This window comes from Papio anubis, chromosome 2 (genome assembly GCF_008728515.1).
Source record: "Papio anubis isolate 15944 chromosome 2, Panubis1.0, whole genome shotgun sequence".
Lineage (NCBI taxonomy): Eukaryota > Metazoa > Chordata > Mammalia > Primates > Cercopithecidae > Papio > Papio anubis.
The window spans coordinates 164,479,721-164,500,422 of NC_044977.1; the positions used below are offsets into that span (position 1 = coordinate 164,479,721).

At 35.1% G+C, this 20,702-nt stretch overlaps 1 protein-coding gene and 1 long non-coding RNA gene across 7 annotated transcripts in view; both read right to left on the reverse strand.

Moving 5' to 3' along the window:
* Positions 1 to 3,241: 3,241 nt before the first annotated feature.
* Positions 3,242 to 20,702, reverse strand: part of SATB1 (SATB homeobox 1) — a 103,540-nt gene continuing 86,079 nt past the window's right edge. Inside the window, exons 10-12 of one of the 6 annotated variants that reach the window (XM_021933865.2) lie at positions 9,946 to 10,149; positions 9,266 to 9,361; positions 3,242 to 7,655 (exon numbers count right to left, since the gene is read on the reverse strand). In XM_021933865.2, coding sequence (XP_021789557.1) covers positions 7,143 to 7,655; positions 9,266 to 9,361; positions 9,946 to 10,149 — 813 coding nt within the window. In that variant the 3' untranslated portion in view covers positions 3,242 to 7,142. The remainder of the gene's footprint in view (positions 7,656 to 9,265; positions 9,362 to 9,945; positions 10,150 to 20,702) is intronic. The other 5 variants (XM_021933866.2, XM_021933867.2, XM_009201771.2 and 2 more) reach the window with 5 other exon arrangements.
* On the reverse strand, positions 11,076 to 19,199 carry LOC108583906. The gene is made up of 2 exons (XR_001898736.2): positions 17,087 to 19,199; positions 11,076 to 16,915 (listed from the first exon to the last, which is right to left on the reverse strand). It is a non-coding gene; the product is annotated as an uncharacterized LOC108583906 (long non-coding RNA).

Below are 20,702 nucleotides of genomic sequence, written 5' to 3' on the forward strand. Positions count from 1 at the left end.
TTAAATAGATGGAGAAATGTATTGTGTTTATGGATCCATCTAAAGATTCAATATTGTTAACATGCTAGTTCTCCCCAAAATGATCTATGGAGTGAAAGCAATGTCAATCAAAATCCTGTATTTTTTTTTTTTTTTTTTTTTAGAAATTGACAATCTGAATCTAAAATTCATAATGAAAGTACCCAGAATCACTGAAATAAGTTAGAAGAAGAAGGAAAAAAATATAGAAGACTTAGGGTACTTGAATTTAATTTTCATTATAAAGCAGATCAATGATTTCATGGGAGTGGTGATTGATGCTAACGGAAAGGATAGGAGGGAGGGATTAGGGGCACAAGGAAACTACTGGGGTGATGGATATGTTCAATATGTTTCCAAGTTGTGTGTATGTATGTATTTGTATATACATACAAACATTTCATGTATATTTTTCACATATATGTCAAAACAATTGTATACTGTAAATCGGTAAAGTTTATGTTAATCATACATCAATAATTTTGGTAGACCCCTCTAATAAATTGTATAGGATCTCATGATATTCATTTCTGTGTGTCAAACTTTCCTTCCAATTTGTGTTATTTTCAAGTTTGCATTAATTTTGTTGTATTTTTTTCTTTTAGATACTATTTCATTGTCGTATATGTGAAAGTCTTGGCAAATTCTTTTTGTAATCAGATGTACAACAATGTTATATTTCAACAGGACCATGAGATGTGATATTTTAAAGGCCCACAGATGCCTCTTTGCATGTCAATTTAGAATACCCCACTAAGAGGACTGTCGATAGGATGTAGTTCTCATGCCCATGCAATCTGTTCAATGGTTTTTCTATTGTCTAATTTCATTCATTCATTCGTTCACTGAACATATTTCTGTGGCAGGATTTGAGTGATATAAGTACATGATATTGAATTTACTTGATCTTATATGGTTGATTATAACTGTAGTTTAAGCATTACATGAACAATTTTAGACACTAGATAGCAAGTCCTACTGATGTTAGATGCAGTTTCATTTCTATAAGATTATTTTCTTCTTAGATGCTTGGTAGAATAATTTATTTTCAGAATCATCCTGACACATTCTGACATTTAAGTAGTTTGATTTTATATGATGTATTATCCTTTAAAAAAATAGGACAAATGCCAAATGCCTGTATCAACTTCAGTGTTTACAGCACAGAATTATTAATTAAATTTAGCTCTTCATTTGAAAAATAAGTTTGCTGGACTGTACCAACTGGAGTGTGGATTAATTTAATGTAGTTTGAAATATAGGAATTACCAAATCCAGTTAAGTTTTTATTATGCTATTTCTATTTCTTGAGGCATATACCTCTGTTTAGGGATTTTTCTCTCCAAGCTAAGATTTCTGTTCTTTTTTATTTAGCCTTCTTGGGCATATTGCAAATATTCTACTTAGTTATGTTTTTCAGGTCTATTGTAATAGAGCCAATTCTTCATTTTCTCTGCTTCTCACCTGTTTTTGTCTATTTATTTGTGTGTAAGATGTCAAAGGAAAATGAAAAGTAACACCTCAAAATACCACCTTGAAAAGGAAAATGCCAACAAATTCTTTTCTGCACCTGAAGCTTTTAATTCTTTAATCCACCATGGAATGTTGCTTAATTACATATTTTATTATGCATAACTGAAAATTATGTACTTTAGTTTCAACAATGATATGAAAGCATGTATTGTTTATAAATAGAGAGAGACTGGTTTGTCTCTATTTTTTTATATTACAAATATTTGTGGAATTCTCACATGTTCTCCTTCTAAAACTTGGCTTTTTGAAAATGCTCAGAGAGCTCTGAGAAAAACTTCAAGTTTTAATGTTTTCTCTAGAAATCAGAAAATTCATATCTTACAAAAAGATGATGTCATAACGATATTATGGGTAAAAACTATTGAACAGTTTAAAGATTTTTGTAGAAGTTTTATCTTAATGAGTTTCATGAAGTATTTATTGATGGAAAAATGTTACAATTGTTGAATTAGGTGATAAATCCATGGGAGTTCCTTGTCTCTACTTTGGTGTGTGTGTCTGAAATTTTCCATATATTTAAGTTTGTCTTTAAAAGACATTTGGTGTGTATAGGTCTTTGGAGGTCACTATTTCATGATGAAATATTCCACACACTTGATTTCAATTAGTGATCAAAGTCTTCATATTAGCAAAATATGCATTACAATATATTTCTGAAAATTTTGAATTGCCATTAGGTTTGTGTGTGTGCATTTTCTGCATTTGAGAAAGCTTTTATTAGGGAAAAGAGAGAGAGAGTGAGAGGGAGAAATGTGAAGATAGACTTGAGTTTGAGAGAAATGTGGCCACTTAACAGCTGAACAAATCAGTTAACCTATTTGAGTTTCCCTTCCCTTGTCTTTGAAGTGAGAATATCAGTGCCTGCCTTAAATACCTCATAGTGGAATGGAGAGGTTTAAACAAGATATGTTTGTGGCAGTGCCTAATAAAACGAAGCATTCTACAAATGTTTTTTCTATATTTAAAACATGTGAGGATGGTGCTAGGAAGGGGGCCTCAGAAGGAGAAAGCCTTTGTACTAGATCTAGCGAAACAAATGTTTGCCAATTCCCTTTGGAAACAAAGGTAGAATAGATGAAACCTGTCCCCACATTAAGATTCTGTTCAACAGGTTTGTGCTCTGGACAAATGCTCATTTTGCCTCACATTGCCACAGACTAACTAATAAGCATATTTAAATATTTGAATATTCTTCAACATTCTCATCTAACAGGCATTGTTGTTTCTCCCGTGAAGGGAAAATCAGAGCAGCACAAGGGACATCATTGTGTCAGGTGGGGGTGGTGGTGTAAAGGCATGCATTAAAGTGGCATTGTAATGAAAATTTTGTATTTGAGTACCACAAAAGGCAAATATTTCTGATTCAATTCACAGTAAATAATGTTCAACATTTGTTGCAAAATATGTCACTTCGGAGTTTCTTTGCAAGTGTTTACTTTGCATAACATACTGCTCTACTGCATTGGCTCATCAGCCACTATCATAGAGAACAGGGCCCAAGTCAAGTGCTTTTGATCACAGTAAGTGTATGAGCAGCTGAAAATAATTATTGGGAAAAGATAACCGCACAACCTTGGTACAAGGCAAGAAGCTGTAATTTTGATGGTGTTCTTTTGATGGGACTAAATTTGGAGATATATGCTCCCTATAAGTAGGGTAATGTGAGAAAGTCTTAAAAATGTTGCTCATCTTTTAAACATTAATTTCAAACTATTTTATTTAACATTTGGTATTGTTAAACAGGTATAGTATTCAGGACATACACCTTCTACCACAATTTCTTTAATTAGGGTACTTTATATTTTATCAAAAATGTGCATATTAATAGATTGTAGTTTAGCCTTTGTCAAAAGACATGCAAGTATTTAGTATTTACATTAAAATGATTGCCTCAGAAGAAACATTGAATTCATAATAAGCCCTCTTAACAAAAATATGCATAAGGAAGACTAGTATTATTTTCTGATATTTTAGATATGATTAATATTTTGGACCTCCATTGGTTTCCCACACTAGCATGCAAATTTCCAACTTGCTTTAACACAACAGTTCTATCAGCTGTATTATAGGGAATACACATTTTAATTGCTGTTTTTGAAAATATCACCAGGCAGTTCAGAATGTCTCATTTATTAAGAATATTGTGACAATCAAAGACCTTAATATCAGCCAGATGCTAACAATTGGGAATAGGGCAGAATTTAATAATGGAATGTATGGGATTCTCATTTTTACTCAATCTTGAACCATTTGAGAATGTTTTCTATTCAAGCTAGTATTTTTAGATAAACACAGATATAGATATCGCTACTTTGAAAAAAGAAAACACTGAAACTCAGAATTTCTTAGTACTAAATGCTAACCAATACACACTTTATACATAATATGTACAGACTTTGTTACCAAGCGCCACACAACCGGGACATACATATTAGTTACCTTGGTTTTCAAAGGTTCTGTGTCAACTCTGCATACTGTGTGGCAAAGAGATACTATCAACATTTTATTTTTTGCATAATGTGCAAGTATTATATGGCCACAGAGTGTAATACAAATTAGTGGCAAAGTGCTGAGTGAAGGGAATCCATGACAGATTCAGATGCACAAGGTTGAATATTACCCGTAAACTACCTGACTGTGCTAAGGTCTTAACAGCACAAAACGCTATGTCATGCCCAGCTTTTAAAAGTCTCTGAAATACTTGAACACAATGAAGCTTGTTAAAGGAATTTTACCATAGCTACAGGTAACAAGAGGACTGGTATGAGTGACAAATGACATTGGGGGAGCAATATGGAAGATCATCTGAGCAAGTCTTTTCTAAAATGTGCCATCTTCCCTGAAAACACTTTTGCTCACTCCATCCTATCATTAACATGTGCTTGTGTGTGTGTGTGTGTGTGGGCATTTAAAATATCAAACTATCAAAACCATGCTGACTTTTGAAAGTTAAAAAAATCTAAGTGGGAATTTCGTTAGCATTGTTACGTTGATTACCAAACACACATTCATCATTTCACTGAAAACATTATTTCAAAATAATTCAGGTTAGTAGGAATGGGAAAGTTATTTGCAACCCAATTTCTCCTTCCAAAAAAATTACTAAATCTCATACTTGTTTGACACCTTGTGCTAAGGGTTGGGCTGGTTAAAAATTAAGGATATCAACTCTACTCTCTGCTGTATTCAGCCTTTTCCCTTCAACTTAGGGGATATAAGGAAGAGGATAACTTAATGGCATCTGAGTTTCTATTTTATTTTCTATTTTTAAATACATGAAATCTAGTTTCTATTTTCTTAATTCAAATTCCTTTGGCTCAAATTATTACTTTTCTGAACTCTAGTGAGCAAGAATGTTTGTGTTTTCTTACTTAATAAAAAGCGGCAACTTTTCAGTACAATTTTAAGTTTGCAACAAACCAGCTGCCTTCAGAGGAGCTTAGTTGTGCTTCTAAAGTAAATGGAACTTTAAAGCTTTATTGAGTTTTCAATGATTCCATTTCAGTTTCTAAAGTACAAGTTCAGTCAACAGTAAAGCAGCCCAGTTGCCTACCAATAAGCTCATCAGGGCCTGAGAAAATGGTAGGCAGAGAGAGAAGGGGCAATTGCAGAATGGTATCTCAAGCAACCCAGACACCCCTACTAGCATCTAGGAAACAAAGTGAGGAAGCAAATGAAAGAAAAATCACTCCAAACTGTAATGCTGGCCTCAATCCTGTGACCATTAGCACACCTTATTTTATATTCTGGCATTTTACTATGTTTAATGTTGCAAGAATTTTGAAGATTGTGTTTAAATACCAGGTGTGTCATTCCTATTTTCTTCATGTGGCTCTTATAGTTATGACATACACTTATGAGCTCAGTTATTAACTTATTCCATTTATAACTTGTGAAAAAAAAGCTAAGGGGCTTTTATACAGAAGGTCCATTTTTTCCCCTATTTTGTTACTATTAATGGCCTTTAGAAATATTTGTACATAAGGTTAAGGAAAAGCGTTGCTATGAATGAAGTATCGTGAAATAAGCATAGATGAATCCATTCTAAGAACATAACTGCTAGAGACTGGATTTATGTTTTTGTTGGAGAGTCTTTTGACCATCCTATCTCTATTTATTAAGCAAAATGTTAACCAAAACAGATTATTTTCATTGTGAAATTTCATACCTATTTAAAAATGAGCATGTGTTTGTGATTTCAGTTTACAGTGTTTCAAGTAACTTGTCAAATGCTCTTTTTAAAGTCAGTAAAATATCAAGTATTAACATGCACCTAAATGAGAGGGCCATCCTTTGACTCTTCTTTAGTTACTTCACATAAGCAGACAAACCCTACCATGTCATACGATACAAACAATTTTAATTGTGTAGTTACAGTCAATAACCACTCCTAGTCAGAACATTTCTGCATAAAGAAAATTGTGATACACTTATAAAAACAGCCAGCTGTAACAAAATAGCTGGTGTTTTCATAGCCATAAACTCATAAAAAAGAAATACACCTTTATACAGAAATTTTATACAGATGTAGCTTTAAAATTGATTGTAAACCAAAGGAAGACACATTGCAAACATCAATTATTTTCACATTAATTGCATAATTTTCTAAGGTGATCTATTAGTTTTATTTACCTAAGCTTATTTGCATGATAGTAAAAATTGCATACAACAATAAGAGTGAAGCTTATAGTATGAATTGCTTGGATAACATAGAGCACTTTTTATAGGCAACTGTGTAAAGCACATTTTCTCTATTTAAAACTTTTAAGACACTTTGTTTTACTGCCCATCAAAATACATTTATAAATAGAAAAGAATCAGTATGGTAACAAGAGAAGCAATATTACATTTAACGGAAACTTCCAAAAAATTAATTACAACATGATGCTGCAGGATCTACAAATAAATAATGAGGACTAAATTGTGTTTCACATTTTCTTTTCCTTTTTTTAAAAAAATCATGTAACAATGAGAATGAAAAAAAATTACAGTGAACTTTTATTTCCAAAATAAAAACAAATTTGAATTACGGCAGTGCCATATAATACAAGGCATTTGTTGGCATATGTCATCTTTAAACTGCATTCCACAGTCTATAGTTCTTTTGTAACATACAATAGAGTAACAAACTCTTTTTTTTCTTTTTTTTTTTTAAATAAGGGGCGAGTTTCCAAAGATCAGTGTGGAGTGCTACAGAAATAATTATAGGAGAGGAAATCATAATCACAGAAGGTATAATGCTTGTTTGAGGCTCCAGAATAAGAACTAAAAAAAAAAAAAAAAAAAAAAAAAGAAAAAATCACTGGTTTCATGCTTACGGGGTACACACTTTGGTGCATCCCGTGAACACAAATTTTAATACCAAACAATCCTTGATGCTTCACCTGGGGCTGCCAAGCAGTTTGTAAAACAGAGTAAAACATTTAGTGCAGTCTGCATTATCCTTTTCCAACTCTTCTGTTTGTGCAAGTTTTTGAAGATTCATTGGCCAAACAATGAACAACAAAGGTTTTCTGAGAGAATACAAGGTGGACTTTTCATTGTGTTAGTAAATACCAGTGGCACTGTTGAATGAAACAAATACTTTTATCTCAGTCTTTCAAATCAGCATTAATGTCTGTGTTTCCTTCCACTGACAGCTCTTCTTCTAGTTTCACTGAAAAAAGGGTGTTAGTAGTTTTATCTTGGACACTCTCTTCCAAATCCTTCAGCAGCTCCTCTTCTTTATATTCTGCCACATCGACCTCTAAACCGGAATTGTCCTTCAGTTTGCCGTGGTGCTTGAGATAGTACCGCTGGTTCTGAAAGAACTTGATGATGGTGTACTTGGGAAGGTCGAGCTGGGCAGACAGAGTCTGGATGGCCTCTTCGTCAGGGTACAGGCCTACGTCTTGTATGAAACTCTGGAGGATTCCCAAGGCTTCCACTGAAATTTTTGTTCGTGGCCGCGTCTTCTGCCGGTTCTCCTCATCTGACTCTGCTGGAGAGGCCACCGTGGGTTGCCGTGGGGGGAGCCGAGGGCCTGCCTGTGGCTGCTGCTGTGGCTGTGGAGGCGGTGGCGCCTGCTGCTGCTGCTGCTGCTGTTGCTGCTGCTGCTGCTGTTGCTGGAAAGAAACAAGGAGACAATCAGAGCTCTGCTATCGTGGAGTTCCACACAAAGCTGTCTTGAATCGGGAAACATGTGGTCCAGGGTCCTACATAGAGCTTTTTTTGATAGGGATGAAGATTTAGAATGAAAAGGTAGGCCAGCTAAATGGCCCACAGCGTTTACAAAAAAAAAATCAAAATGGTATGAACTAGGAAGGGATGAATTCATAGAGCTTTGGGGGCTACTGCACTTCCTTATCACAGATCAGCGGAGGAAGTGAAAGCTCAGTGCTCTCTGAAAATGTGAGCCATAAACTTCACTAGAAGGATACGCATCAAAGGCGAAGACAGCACATCACATTATGATGTAAATAATTAACAAAGATTTAAAATGAAGATTGAGAGGCAAGGATTTCAAAGACATTTTAGAAAGGTGAGCTACAGAGCAGTGGGGAAAGAAATTTGTGCTCTGCTCCGTCTCATCGGATGGCCAGGAAGAAGATGAGCTTATGCTCTTATTCAGTGTTATCTGTCATGAGACTAAAGGATTTCTGATATTCTCACATTTGTGAATTTTCTATCAGACAGTTCCAGTTTAATACACACACAATTTCTTACCAAATTGCACTAGGCTGACACTGCAAGCTTTTTTCTTACCTCAAAAGGTTCAACCCACCATACGACGGCTAGCGAATTGTTTTGTCTATAGTAAACTCAGATGTGATTAGGATTTAAATTTCGTGTATACAGACACTTTTTCATAGTTAGTATATGTGCTATAATTTCCATACACAATTATACATAAATATGTCACACATGCACATACTGTACACTCGATATCCATAATTCTTACCAGCAAAGCAAATCAACCTAAGTGGCAAAATATTAGAATGCTGATACCGTTTCTATGCATTTCCTTTCATACCCCTAAGAAGCAATTTTATTAACAATTTGCATTTTCAAATAAGTAGTTTTTAAATTAACTAACATATATCTTTCTCTTTTTCGTTTTTGCTAAACAGTAAGTTTTTCAGGCTTTCACGATTACTTTAGTGCTTGAAATCCTAAAGGGAAGCTCTCTGTCAACTTGTTTTATCTTTAATACATACTTGAGAAGTTTTTTGTCCTGGGAGATAAACAATTCTATTATTGTTTTTAGTTATACGTACATATCTATACACACACATATATAATTTTTCACAGAAATATTAAAAAATTGCAGAATGCAGGTGATTCAACAGAGGTAGAATTTTAGGACTCTGGAAGGCAATGGCATTTTACTTTGAAAGAGAAAGCTAAAATCATCCCCTTTAACAAAAACAAGCTATACACAGCTCAAGTTCAGTGACAACACGCTTCCTAAGCAACTGGGGCCCTAAGAGCTCTAATGACTACCTGATCCCAGAACTTTTCCATCTAAATTCACAGGAGAGTGTCTTCAGGAGATGAATGGTGACAAGTCCCATGACATGATAAACAAAGCATAAGGCTGCATCTGCTGGCACAGTGAGCTCTGGCCATGACCATGGTTAGTATGGCCTCTGCAGGTCTGAAAATCCTGACCTGGGGAGCAGGTCTTTAGGTCACCCCGTGTCCCTTGCTGGCATAGGTAACTGTGCCCGCTCACCTGAGGAGCAGCACCGAGCCATGGTGCAGGGGTCGGCAGGCCTGGTAAGAAAACGCCTCTAGACTCTCCTTTCCCAAGGGTGGTGGGAGAGGGGCTCTAAAGGAAAGACAAACAGATATGACTCACCCCTAACCTCCATTCTGTAAGGTGTGGGGAGACAGCTATTAAATACAAGGTGAAGGAAGGCCCAAGGACTGTAAAGCAAGATTCCAATTCAGCTTCCCTCCCTTCCTCTTTCTGGACAGAATCCAATGTATAAAACTGTGATTCTACAAACTTCCTTTACAGCCACAGCAGTAGCTCTTTTCCTCAGGGGCACTGTGGTATTAATTAAAAAATAGGTGGTGGTTTAAATTGTGATTTTTGAAAAATACAAAAATTTTAAGCTCTTAACACAAAACCCAATACCAACAAAGAGACATTTGCCAAACAAGGAGTGTAGAAAGGGCGTTCCTGTTGCTTTGGGGGTTGGGAGATGAGGAAAGAGGAACACAATACATATGTTGGAAAAAGTACGTTCATTTACATTTTATCCCCCTGAGCAAGATGGCAGTGTATTGTTATCTCTTGCTAAAAAGCCTATGTTTAGACTGGCAGGAGGAAGAGAAACGCTAATTTCCCTGGTAAGTTTAAAGCTTTATTTACTTATTGCTATATTGAATTGGCCAAAGTAAACGAACCTGAATCTGCTCTGCTGGAACATGGATAATGTGGGGCGGCCTGTCGCCATGGTGATGCACTGCGTTGCTCTCCTGTTCATATATGGCATCACGTTCTGGCTGAGGAAGACTGAGGAACCTTCGGATCATGGAGAGGTTCTCCCACAGGGTTCTGTTTTCTGGAGAAGGATCTTCTTTCCAGCGTAACAGCTCGCATAACCATCCCTTAGAGACAAGGGCATAATAGGTCAGTTTGTGCCTATGAAGGGGGCTGGCATTTTCCATTAGGAGCTAAAAAGGAAAAACCCTATGAATTAACTTTTTCATAAGCTCAGAACATGCCAATCTGCTTAAAAAAATTTTTTTTTAACTTGTTAAGAGGGGTTATCTGCGGCTGTCAAGGAGGCAGACTCTGTTTCTAATCAAAGTTCAGATTTGCATCTCAAAGGAGGGACATATTTTTTCCGACTCTGAGGGTAAGAGAGCATTTATCACAGATTTTTAAATATATGAAATAGGAGAAAAACAAAGTTGATGAGCTTCAGTCTTACACAACTTTCCTGTCTGATGAGTGGCTGACCATTTGAAGATATTGAAGTGCTTAAGGGGCAGGACAGATTTTAGAAATACTTTTTTTCTAAAAGGATTTCCTAAGTTTGCAATTTTTAGATTTGAAAGAAAACCATGTGTGAATATTTATGTGTGTGTACATGTATGAAACAGAAAGGACATGTGCAATTGTACCAGCAAGAATGTTGTTCAGTATAAGGCATAATGATTAGAATGGGCATTAAAGGAATTTGCTATGAAAGAACTCTCCAAAAAGAGACACTGGAGTCCTATTTTTCTGCCTGCTGCAGTGGGAGCATATGATTTGTCAGGCAAGAATTTGATAGGTTTCTTGGGCTAAGAGAGAAGGAAATGTCCAATGACTGCCAAAATCTGAACCTCTCTGATGCTTCCAAGGCCCAGTTTTTTACTCTTGAGGTTATCTAAAAAGAACTGAATGATCATGAGAACACATTTTCCAGTCATCTCAAGTCTTCACCTTGGCTGCAATGATGGACACTAAACAATGGAATGAAGGGGGAGAGTGAAGGTGTCCGATCCAGACCCCCACCAGCCAAGGCAGCTATCCCTCAGCTGTTCTGCTGCCTGCTAATACCTCTCACCTGCACTCTGCTCTGGAAAAATGTCTTGAAGCCATCTCTACACTTCTTCATTGATGATCTCACCCCACGTGGCCAGTGACTGCCTGACCCAGTGGCACAAAGTCCCTGCCCCTTTTTCTGAAAATGGACAACTTACTCTACCCTTCAATTTACTCTCTAGAGATAGTCATCCCCATTCTTCTTGCTCCCTCCCCCATCAATCTAGGGCTAGACTTTGCCTGAGACCACATCCTTATGGGACCTTTTTCTCTTCCCTGTCCTCCTCCTTTCTTCTAGGGCCCCCACCAAATCATCACCACCTGACTCCCCATCCTAGGCTCTGCATTTAGGGAACTCGATCTAAGACAAAGACATTTCTTGGAAATTTTAAATAAATTAGTTGGATGAAAATGGAAGTACAATTTTTTTTATTATGAAATTTTTAGATCTAGCCAAGGAAGGTTTTGTTTCTTATGTTACCAGGGGTGAGGCCAGAGGATGGCATGACTTTCCTTCCCTTCTCAAACTGAAACCATTGGAGAGAAAATTCTTCTTTGACTGCAACATGTAGTGGAAAGAAGCATGGTCTGTTCTCCCAAAAATGGCCTACTTGAAATATTTTAAAAGAAAAGGTAGAAAACTGACGTATTAGCTTCCCAAGGCCTATCTGTTAACCAGCTCATTGTGACGACTGCTATATCTCATGACATCTACTAGTATTCCTACTCAACAGGTCTTTTAATTAAGCAAATATATGCATGGGGATGGTCTTGTAACCATGCACTCATTTGATGCCACTGAATGCATAATTGAAGGTTAAGATAGCAGGCAGTAAACTGAAGATTTACCTGAAAGACTGTTAGCTAAATAAAACATAAAAATCATTGTGACTGCAGTGTCACTGAACTTGCTTCTCTTCTAACCGTGGCAATTCTATGTTTATTTCCAGAATACTATAATATGACATATTTCAGTTGTATTTATGTGAATGTATTAACTATAAAACTGTATGTGAACATTTGAAGTATCTGAGACCCACGTGCATATGGTGCCCTGGAGATGTTTACTTAGCTCTTACTGGTAAATATTTGCCATCTGAATTAAGCTATGAAAATATACATTTTCCTACAACTAAGCTATTCTTTATATTTTACCTTTAAATTTTGTTGCTGTGTAGGTTTTAGATATATTATCTTCCAGTAGGCTTGAATATTAACTGTGGGTGAGATTACTTTCCCTCTCCCCCTTGTCTGCCTCCTTTAGCTATCATAATTGACAGGACCCCTCTACCCGAACACAGCAGATCACACGGTTTTATATACCTTTCCAAAGAAGTTAGAGGTTTACGAAGAACAGAGCAGAATTTTTTTTTTTAAACTCGGCTAGTATTCTACTATTGCAATAAATGCTAAACATTGAGCATCTAAGAATTTTTTTTAGAAATAAATGCTTGTAACTAAAAATTGCTAAAAGTTAAATTAAGAATGATTCATGTAAGAAAAGCTTCTTGGAGAGAGCTGAAAAACTCCAGTGATTTTTCACATCCTTTAGAAACTTTTTAAAGTAATGCAGAGATCAGTTAGCACTTGGATATATGTGAAAAAACATGTGGATCACAGATGTTCTTTGGAAAAGAAAATCATTAGTTCTTTTAAAATGGCTAATAATGATAGCTAATTCCTAAACAATCACACTCATGCTGGTTTAACAAATATTTCAGAAAAAGAGCCCCGACTCATTCAACAAATATTTTGCTCTTATTGTCACTTCCGTGTCTCTAGACTTACGAGACGGATCCTTATTTTTATTAATTGCCCATGACTAACATAACATTTCCAGTAGTTTGCTATTAACCTCTGCCCTTAAATAATACTTCTAATTCCTTATCTAAAAATAATTTGATGAATTATAAGTTGAAGCCTATCTCCACTAGCCTTTCAAGAAATGCTATGATTTTAAGAGACTGAAATCAGATGCTTCTTAGAAAAATATTTAACGGTGCAGCTGGGAACTGTTAGCTCTAAAGGGTATTCTAAAAAAATTTAAAGGGGGGGGGGGGCGTTGCTTCTCTTGATGTGCATTGCTCTTAAAAAATAATGGAAAACAGACATTTTGACACATTAGCTCTCTGTCAGTGTAGAAATAAATTGGCTCATTCCCAATTTACACTGGCAAAAATAAGATAATTTATTCTAATGCTATTTAAATACCTTGGAATATTTTGACTACCTCAAATCCTATTGATTGTTACTCTATTAATAATGACAGTAATCTGACTTATGTTTTGCAGAAAATGACTAAAGAAGCCAAATGCTTTCTAATGCTTCAATACGTTTTTCTAGGTCAGTTTTCCACAAATGATATTGTTAGAACAAATAAACTTGGGAAGAAAATGAGTATGTCACAATATTTTTAATATCTGACAAAACTAATAATTCCCCAAAGTACTGTACTAGTTTTTAAGTGATAACTGCATAGACTTATGTGGGGGAGCAGAGATGAAGAATGAAATGCAGTGCTTTGTTGCAAAAAGAAAAAAAAACACCAACAAAACAAAACATAATTACATTTTTAAGAGAGGTCTCTGGGACTTGATATACATAAGACCATAGGAAGGAACAGGGAACTGTTCTCTAAATTAAATTAGCTCACAACTGTTTTGAACAGTAGAAAAGACAGGGGACTAACAGCCTTAAAATAATGAGACCGATTCATTTTCAGAAAACTAAAATGGTACAAGGAACAACCTAAACTTTAAATGTGGTAAATTTGCCAAGCAACATTACACTGCATATAAAGAGGGCAAAATATAAACAGTAGCCACATGTAAATAAATTAGTAAAACTTTCAGGATGTTACTACTTTTCAAACTGACAAAGTTTAATTTGACACCTTCTGTTCTAAACCCTTTGTTTCTATTCAAAATCACGCCTTGAGCTGTTGCGATCAATCACAGTGCTCCCCCTATTACTTAAAAAAACTGGCATGGACCCTGAATAAGCTGAAAATGCCATGCAGATGAATTCTGAGATAATATGTTCAAACCTGTTATATACAACACAAATCCTGTAAAGTTATGTATTGTAAACCTACATTTATTGAGAACTAAAAGTCTTAAATCCATCTGCCACAAAGGAAATACTGTTATGTACTTTATAGTAACCAAGAACCATCTGCAAATGTCTTGCTACCGTAAGCAAGAAAATGGTGCAAAAGATGCTAAACCTAAGACTGCATGAAATAAATAACATTCTTTTGACTGGTTTTGGTTAGGGATCTATTAAAGAAATGTAAGATTGAAAAAAAAAAAAAAGGAAAAGAGAAAATGCAGAATAACTGCCAAATCAGTACTGCAAAAAAGCAAAACAAACTCAATGATAACACAATGGCAATTTATTATGGTCCATGAAACACATGACTGTATGCTCATTTTAAAGGAAAAATTAGCAGTTCTCAACTCAATATTCTAATGATGTGCTTTACTGACAAAATCTTGTTGTACCACATTTAAATAAAAATCCTGGCACCTTCATCTCTCAGCTGCTAATTTCCAACTAAACGCAATCTCTGATTTCCACTCCACTCTTTTTAGAACATTTAATTCAAGTCAATTCGCTTCTAACATTTTAACAGATAAGGGGTGCACAATGATTTTAATTGAGTCAAGAAAGTAACCTCCTTTCATAAATGAATTTATTGTACTTTATAAAGCCTCACATGCATAAAAAGAGAACCCCTAACAAGGCCTGTTCTGTGACAAAGCTGGGAGTATGTAACATAACTACTTTTCCAGGACAGACTTTGGTATTCTCTGAGAAAAAAAGTCATTTAATGCAATATACATATATGTATATATTATCATTATGTACATATACATTTTAAAACTAAGAGCTATAAAAAGAGAAAGAAAATGACAAATAATTCTTACTCCAACTAAGAAGGAAAAATACATCTGAAAAAATAGAATGGTAATTTGAGTTCTAAAAAGCAAAACATTTTACAGTCTGTATTTATTCCCCCTCACCCTCATCTTTTATGTGTTATTTGCAGGAATATTTTGTTCCAATCTCTGGGGCATATAGTATAATAATATATGATATTAAAAGAAATCAATCTAAATAGGAAAGTATTTGATACAAACATTTTAGTGGAAAGCATGAATTACATTTCAGCAAGTAGTAGGAACAAGGATTAAGTACATAATCCATTAAATAGTACTTCTAACAAAAAATTCAGTATTGTAGACTAAACTACACCAGGCATTTGAATGAGTACATTTTCAACAACAACTAACTATAAAGCTAGCAATTTATCATTCAGCAAATAATTTTCTACTTTTAAAAGAATCTGTAAGTGTTACTTATGCTAATGAAGACAGTTTTTAATCTGCCCACAAACATGCTAATAGAGGGCAATTTTTTTTTTTTTTTAAACAAAGCTGTCGGCACTCAAGGGTAATTTCATATCAGTGTGTTCTACAAGCTGGGGGAAAATGGGTTCTAATTGTCAGAGCTACCAAATCCTTCACCTTTAGCATAACGGTTTAAAGATATCACAAAGATGCAAAGTGACTAATAATGTTTTAAACCACCCCTTTTTCTGTCTGAAAAAACAACGAAAACAACATTACAACAGTATAGTTACAGGATAGTTCTATTTTCATATGTTTTATGCACACTCTGCCTCAAAGGTACTATTTAAACATATTACTTTTGGGGCGGGGGTCCTAATGCAGAAACACCCAAGACCTAATGGAGATACAACCCCATTTTTAGGTGTGAGGTCTAAATGCTTCACACACCCACTTGTGACCTTTTTTCATGAAGAATCATAACACTGTGCAGTGAGAAACAAAACAGTGGCAAAGCAATACTGAAAGCATTTTAAATTATTTACTAGGTTAAAAGGGTGAAATGATACTTTAAATACATCAAATTTCATCATCTAGACCATTTTTTGGTGGCAAAGTGGTATTGATCTTTCCAAATGCTTAAAATTAACTATTTTCCAGAAGGTCATTATTTGATTAAAGGCATTAAAGTTGAGGGCAAGAAGCGATGCACTTTTTCTTCTTTCCCATTCAAATCATCATATAATTTAATATAAACCATCCCATCATGTCCTGTAATAAAAACACTTGTCTTAAGATATTGTTCTTTACCTAACATATTAACCTTTAAATGTTATGAAGTTCTTTAGAAGAAAAACCTTTGCTAAAGCAGATTATTCTATAACATTATGAGAGGCCCCCACCATTAACATTAATAAAGATACATGTTCTCCTCTATGGAATTAGCAGGAAATGCATTAATCTTTCTCCCCAGCTTAATAACATCTACTTTGTGTAAAGTGAAAAGAACCTCAGCTGGCACTGTAAGTAACTTTTCCTGCTAAGTTAACATTGGTCTTATTAAAGAAAACATGGAAAATAAATTTGAACAGAGACGTGCCAGTAAATGCATTTTCCATTCTAAAAGTAGCACATTACATCCACTTGATTCAAAGACGGGTTTTAAAAAAGAAATATATTTTAAAAGACATACGTGTGTGCACGTATGTATCCCCCAATATGTTTATTTTTCAAAGTGTGGTTTCTGATACTTATATTTGCTGAAAGAAAAAAAAACATAATAATCTTTTTAAATGTTACTATTCTTAACTTCTAAACTGTTACTGCTTTTGAATTCTCTCTAGAGGCTCCAGTTTATTTAACAGACTCCATACCTTAGCCAAAAATTTGTGCGTTCCAATACTGGGGTAATAATAGGACATAAAATGGCTATCAAGAAATTTTTTGCTTGAGTAAATTTTTGCCACTTAGTCATTAAGAAGTTACACACCTCTACCAGAGTTTCTAAAGGTTACACATAAAGAAAATTATTTGCCTAAACCTGGAGAAAAATTTCTATTAAAATTTTGTGAACTTGGAAGGAATACTCACAGTCACTGGTAAATGATCTTTATTTTTCCATTTCGTTTACAATTTAATCAGATAAAAAAGTGCAACACACCTCTACCAGAGTTTCTAAAGGTTACACATAAAGAAAATTATTTGCCTAAACCTGGAGAAAAATTTCTATTAAAATTTTGTGAACTTGGAAGGAATACTCACAGTCACTGGTAAATGATCTTTATTTTTCCATTTCGTTTACAATTTAATCAGATAAAAAAGTGCAAATCATTTGTTTGTAATGGTTTTTATGTTTACCTCTTTTCTGCTTTTTCAAAGCCACTAACTTTAGAGCGCACGTGGATTTGGTGGTTTTTCTTAGGCTACCAATCATTTGGTCCATAACAAGATTATCAAATGACAACCTGGCCAGAGTAGATCCAAATGGTTCTGACTTAAATAGGTTGTTGAGCAAGGAGATCTCACATTTTAAAAAATATTTTCAGAGGGAGAATTTGAGAAGGAGGGAGAAAAATAAAATAGGAATGAAGATAAAAGTATAAAATTCTAGACAACCCATTAAACCAGTTGGCAAAAAGATGAGCTCTTAATTGAAATAGAGAATTTCCCAAAAAAGGTCTGAATTTATTTTTAAAACATTAGATTTGAAATATACCTAATTTGAAAGTTTAATTTTCATATATACGTCAAACCTGCTTTTAGGGTAGTTTAGTCAAAGCTGAAACAAAACAAATAAAATTCTGGCTTATGTATCTGATACTTGAATAAGCACTCTGAAAAAAAAAGTTCCTGTTTTTTTCCCCTCAGCCTAAGATATATTTTTTGACATAACATAAATTTCAGTGATATGATCTGGCTCCTATTTAACATTTATGCACTTTCTCTTCAAATGTTAACTTTTAATTTTCTCCTCATTCTTCATAGCTGGTGTCATTAAAAAAATACAAAACTCAATACTCCCAAGGTTCATGCTGTAACACTTTCATCAATTTTAGTCTTTCTTTCCATCATTAAGAACCATCTACTCCTTTCCATTCTGCCACTATTGACTTGTCAGAACTGGAGCAGGTCTTCCTTGAATTACTCTGTTAGACAACAACATTCTTTTTTAATTTCTTCCAATGGACAATTATTTTGACTTCTGAACCAAAAAAAGCTTTTAAGTAATCATTCTTTTCCCTCTCTTAAGTTAGGGGAAAAGTAAGTCAATGATGACCAGACTTTTGAAGAAGAATAGAGAACCAGTGTTATCATACAGAGTTGATGTGATTCCTACAAAAAAGCGTATTAATCTGATGTTTAATTTCACCTGTGAAACTTACTGATAGGTAAAGAAATGGGCTTCACTAAGCTGTCTTGAATCCTCTTAACCATCTCTGTGATATCCTTGTAAATCGGATCCCAGAGTGAGAATCATTACATTAGTCTTCCACTTTCGAACTGCCCATAGTTACCCTACCATGCACCATGACCTTCAGTGGCTTCCCAAGGTAGGAGAAAAGTTCACATTCCCAGGGGCTGCTTTCGAGGTTCCTCCCAATGACACTGATGACCAAATCTGTTGGACTATTTATTAGCTATTGCTGAGCACTGCCCTACATTCTATTCTCCATTCCTTATACAATTCTCTCTAATGGGAAAGCACTTTCTCCTATTTTTTTTTTTTGGTGCCCATTCAAATACTACTTGTCTTTCAAGACAGGCTCAAGCACTTCCGTATACCAATAAAATGATTATATCCCATATAGGCATTTATCTATGTGAAGTTGAATTAAGTTTCTAAGCCTCAAGATTCTTCCTCTACAAACTGCAGGTAATAATGGTATTAATCTCACAGGACAGTAGGCATACAAGTGAAACAATACATTCAGCCCAATGCCTGCTCCACAGTAACTACCAAAAGGTCTTATAAACTTTATTGAAAGCACTTAAATGTGTCCAAGCACATGTGGGAAAACCTGGTATTCAAAAATAACTATTAGTGCAAAATAGCATGTGATAAAGGTCAATGACGGGCAGACATCAAGTGAGATCCACGTGGAGAACAAGAGTTGAAGTAGGGTTGTCAAGGAATTCTTCATTGATGAAGAGAAATACTGGTTTGGATTTGAAAAGGGGACAATATTTAAAATAGGAAAAATAACAAAGAACAAGATGAATTAGTAGGAGGCTGGGAAAACAGACCAGCTGCTTTTGAACTGACTGTCTATGACCCTTTTTTTTTTTTTTTTTTAAATTTTCTTAATGTCTTTTTATTAGCAGAACAATTTAATTTTGATGAAGTACAGTTTATCCATTTTAATTTTATAGCTAGTATGTTATTTTTTTCTAAGTTTATTTTCTTTTTTTTTTTTTTAATTTATTTATTATTATTATACTTTAAGTTGTAGGGTACATGTGCATAACATGCAGGTTTGTTACATATGTATACTTGTGCCATGTTAGTCTGCTGCACCCATCAACTCGTCATTTACATCAGGTATAACTCCCAATGCATCCCTCCCTCCCTCCCCATGATAGGCCCCTCGTGTGATGTTCCCTTCCTGAGTCCAAGTGATCTGTTGTTCAGTTCCCCACCTATGAGTGAGAACATGCGGTGTTTGGTTTTCTGTTCTTGTGATAGTTTGCTAAGAATGATGGTTTCCAGCTGCATCCATGTCCCTACAAAGGATCTAAACTCATCCTTTTTATGGCTGCATAGTATTCCATGGTGTATATGTGCCACATTTTCTTTAATCCAATCTGTCACTGATGGACATTTGGGTTGATTCCAAGTCTCTTGCTAGGAATAGTGCGCTGCAATAAACATAATGTGTGCATGTGTCTTATAGCAGCATAATTTATAATCCTTTTGGGTATATCCTCAGTAATGGGATGGCTGGGTCATATGGTACATCTAGTTCTAGATCCTTGAGGAATCAGCCATACTGTTTTCCATATATAATGGTTGAATCCAGTTTTACAATCCCAACCAGTGTAAAAGTGTTCCTATTTCTCCACATCCTCTCCAGCACCTGTTGTTTCGGACTTTTAATGATCGCCATTCTAACTGGTGTGAGATGGTATCTCATTGTGGTTTTGATTTGCATTTCTCTGATGGCCAGTGATGATGAGCATTTTTTTCATATGTCTGTTGGCTGTATGAATGTCCTCTTTGAGAAATGTCTGTTCATATCCTTTGGCCCACTTTTTGATGGGTTGTTTGTTTTTTAGAGCCCGTGATCTCCAAGAGACAATCCTAAGTCAAAAGAACAAAGCTGGAGGCATCACTACCCACTCTCAAACTATACTACAAGGCCACAGTAACTCAAAACAGCATGGTACTGGTACCAAACAGAGATATAGAAAGACCAATGGAACAGAACAGAGTCCCCAGAAATAATACCACACATCTACAGCCATCTGATCTTGACAAACCTGAGAAAACAAGAAATGGGGAAAGGATTCTATATTTAATAAATGGTGCTGGGAAAATTGGCTAGCCATCAGTAGAAAGCTGAAAGTGGATCCTTTCCCTTACTCCCTTATACGAAAATTAATTCAAGATGGATTAGAGACTTAAATAGGACTCATTACCATAAAATCCTAGAGGAAAAACCTAGGTAGTACCCTCATTCAGGACATAGGCATGGGCAAAGACTTCATGTCTAAAACACCAAAAGCAACGGCAGCAAAAAGCTAAATTGACAAATGGACTAATTAACCAAAGAGCTTCT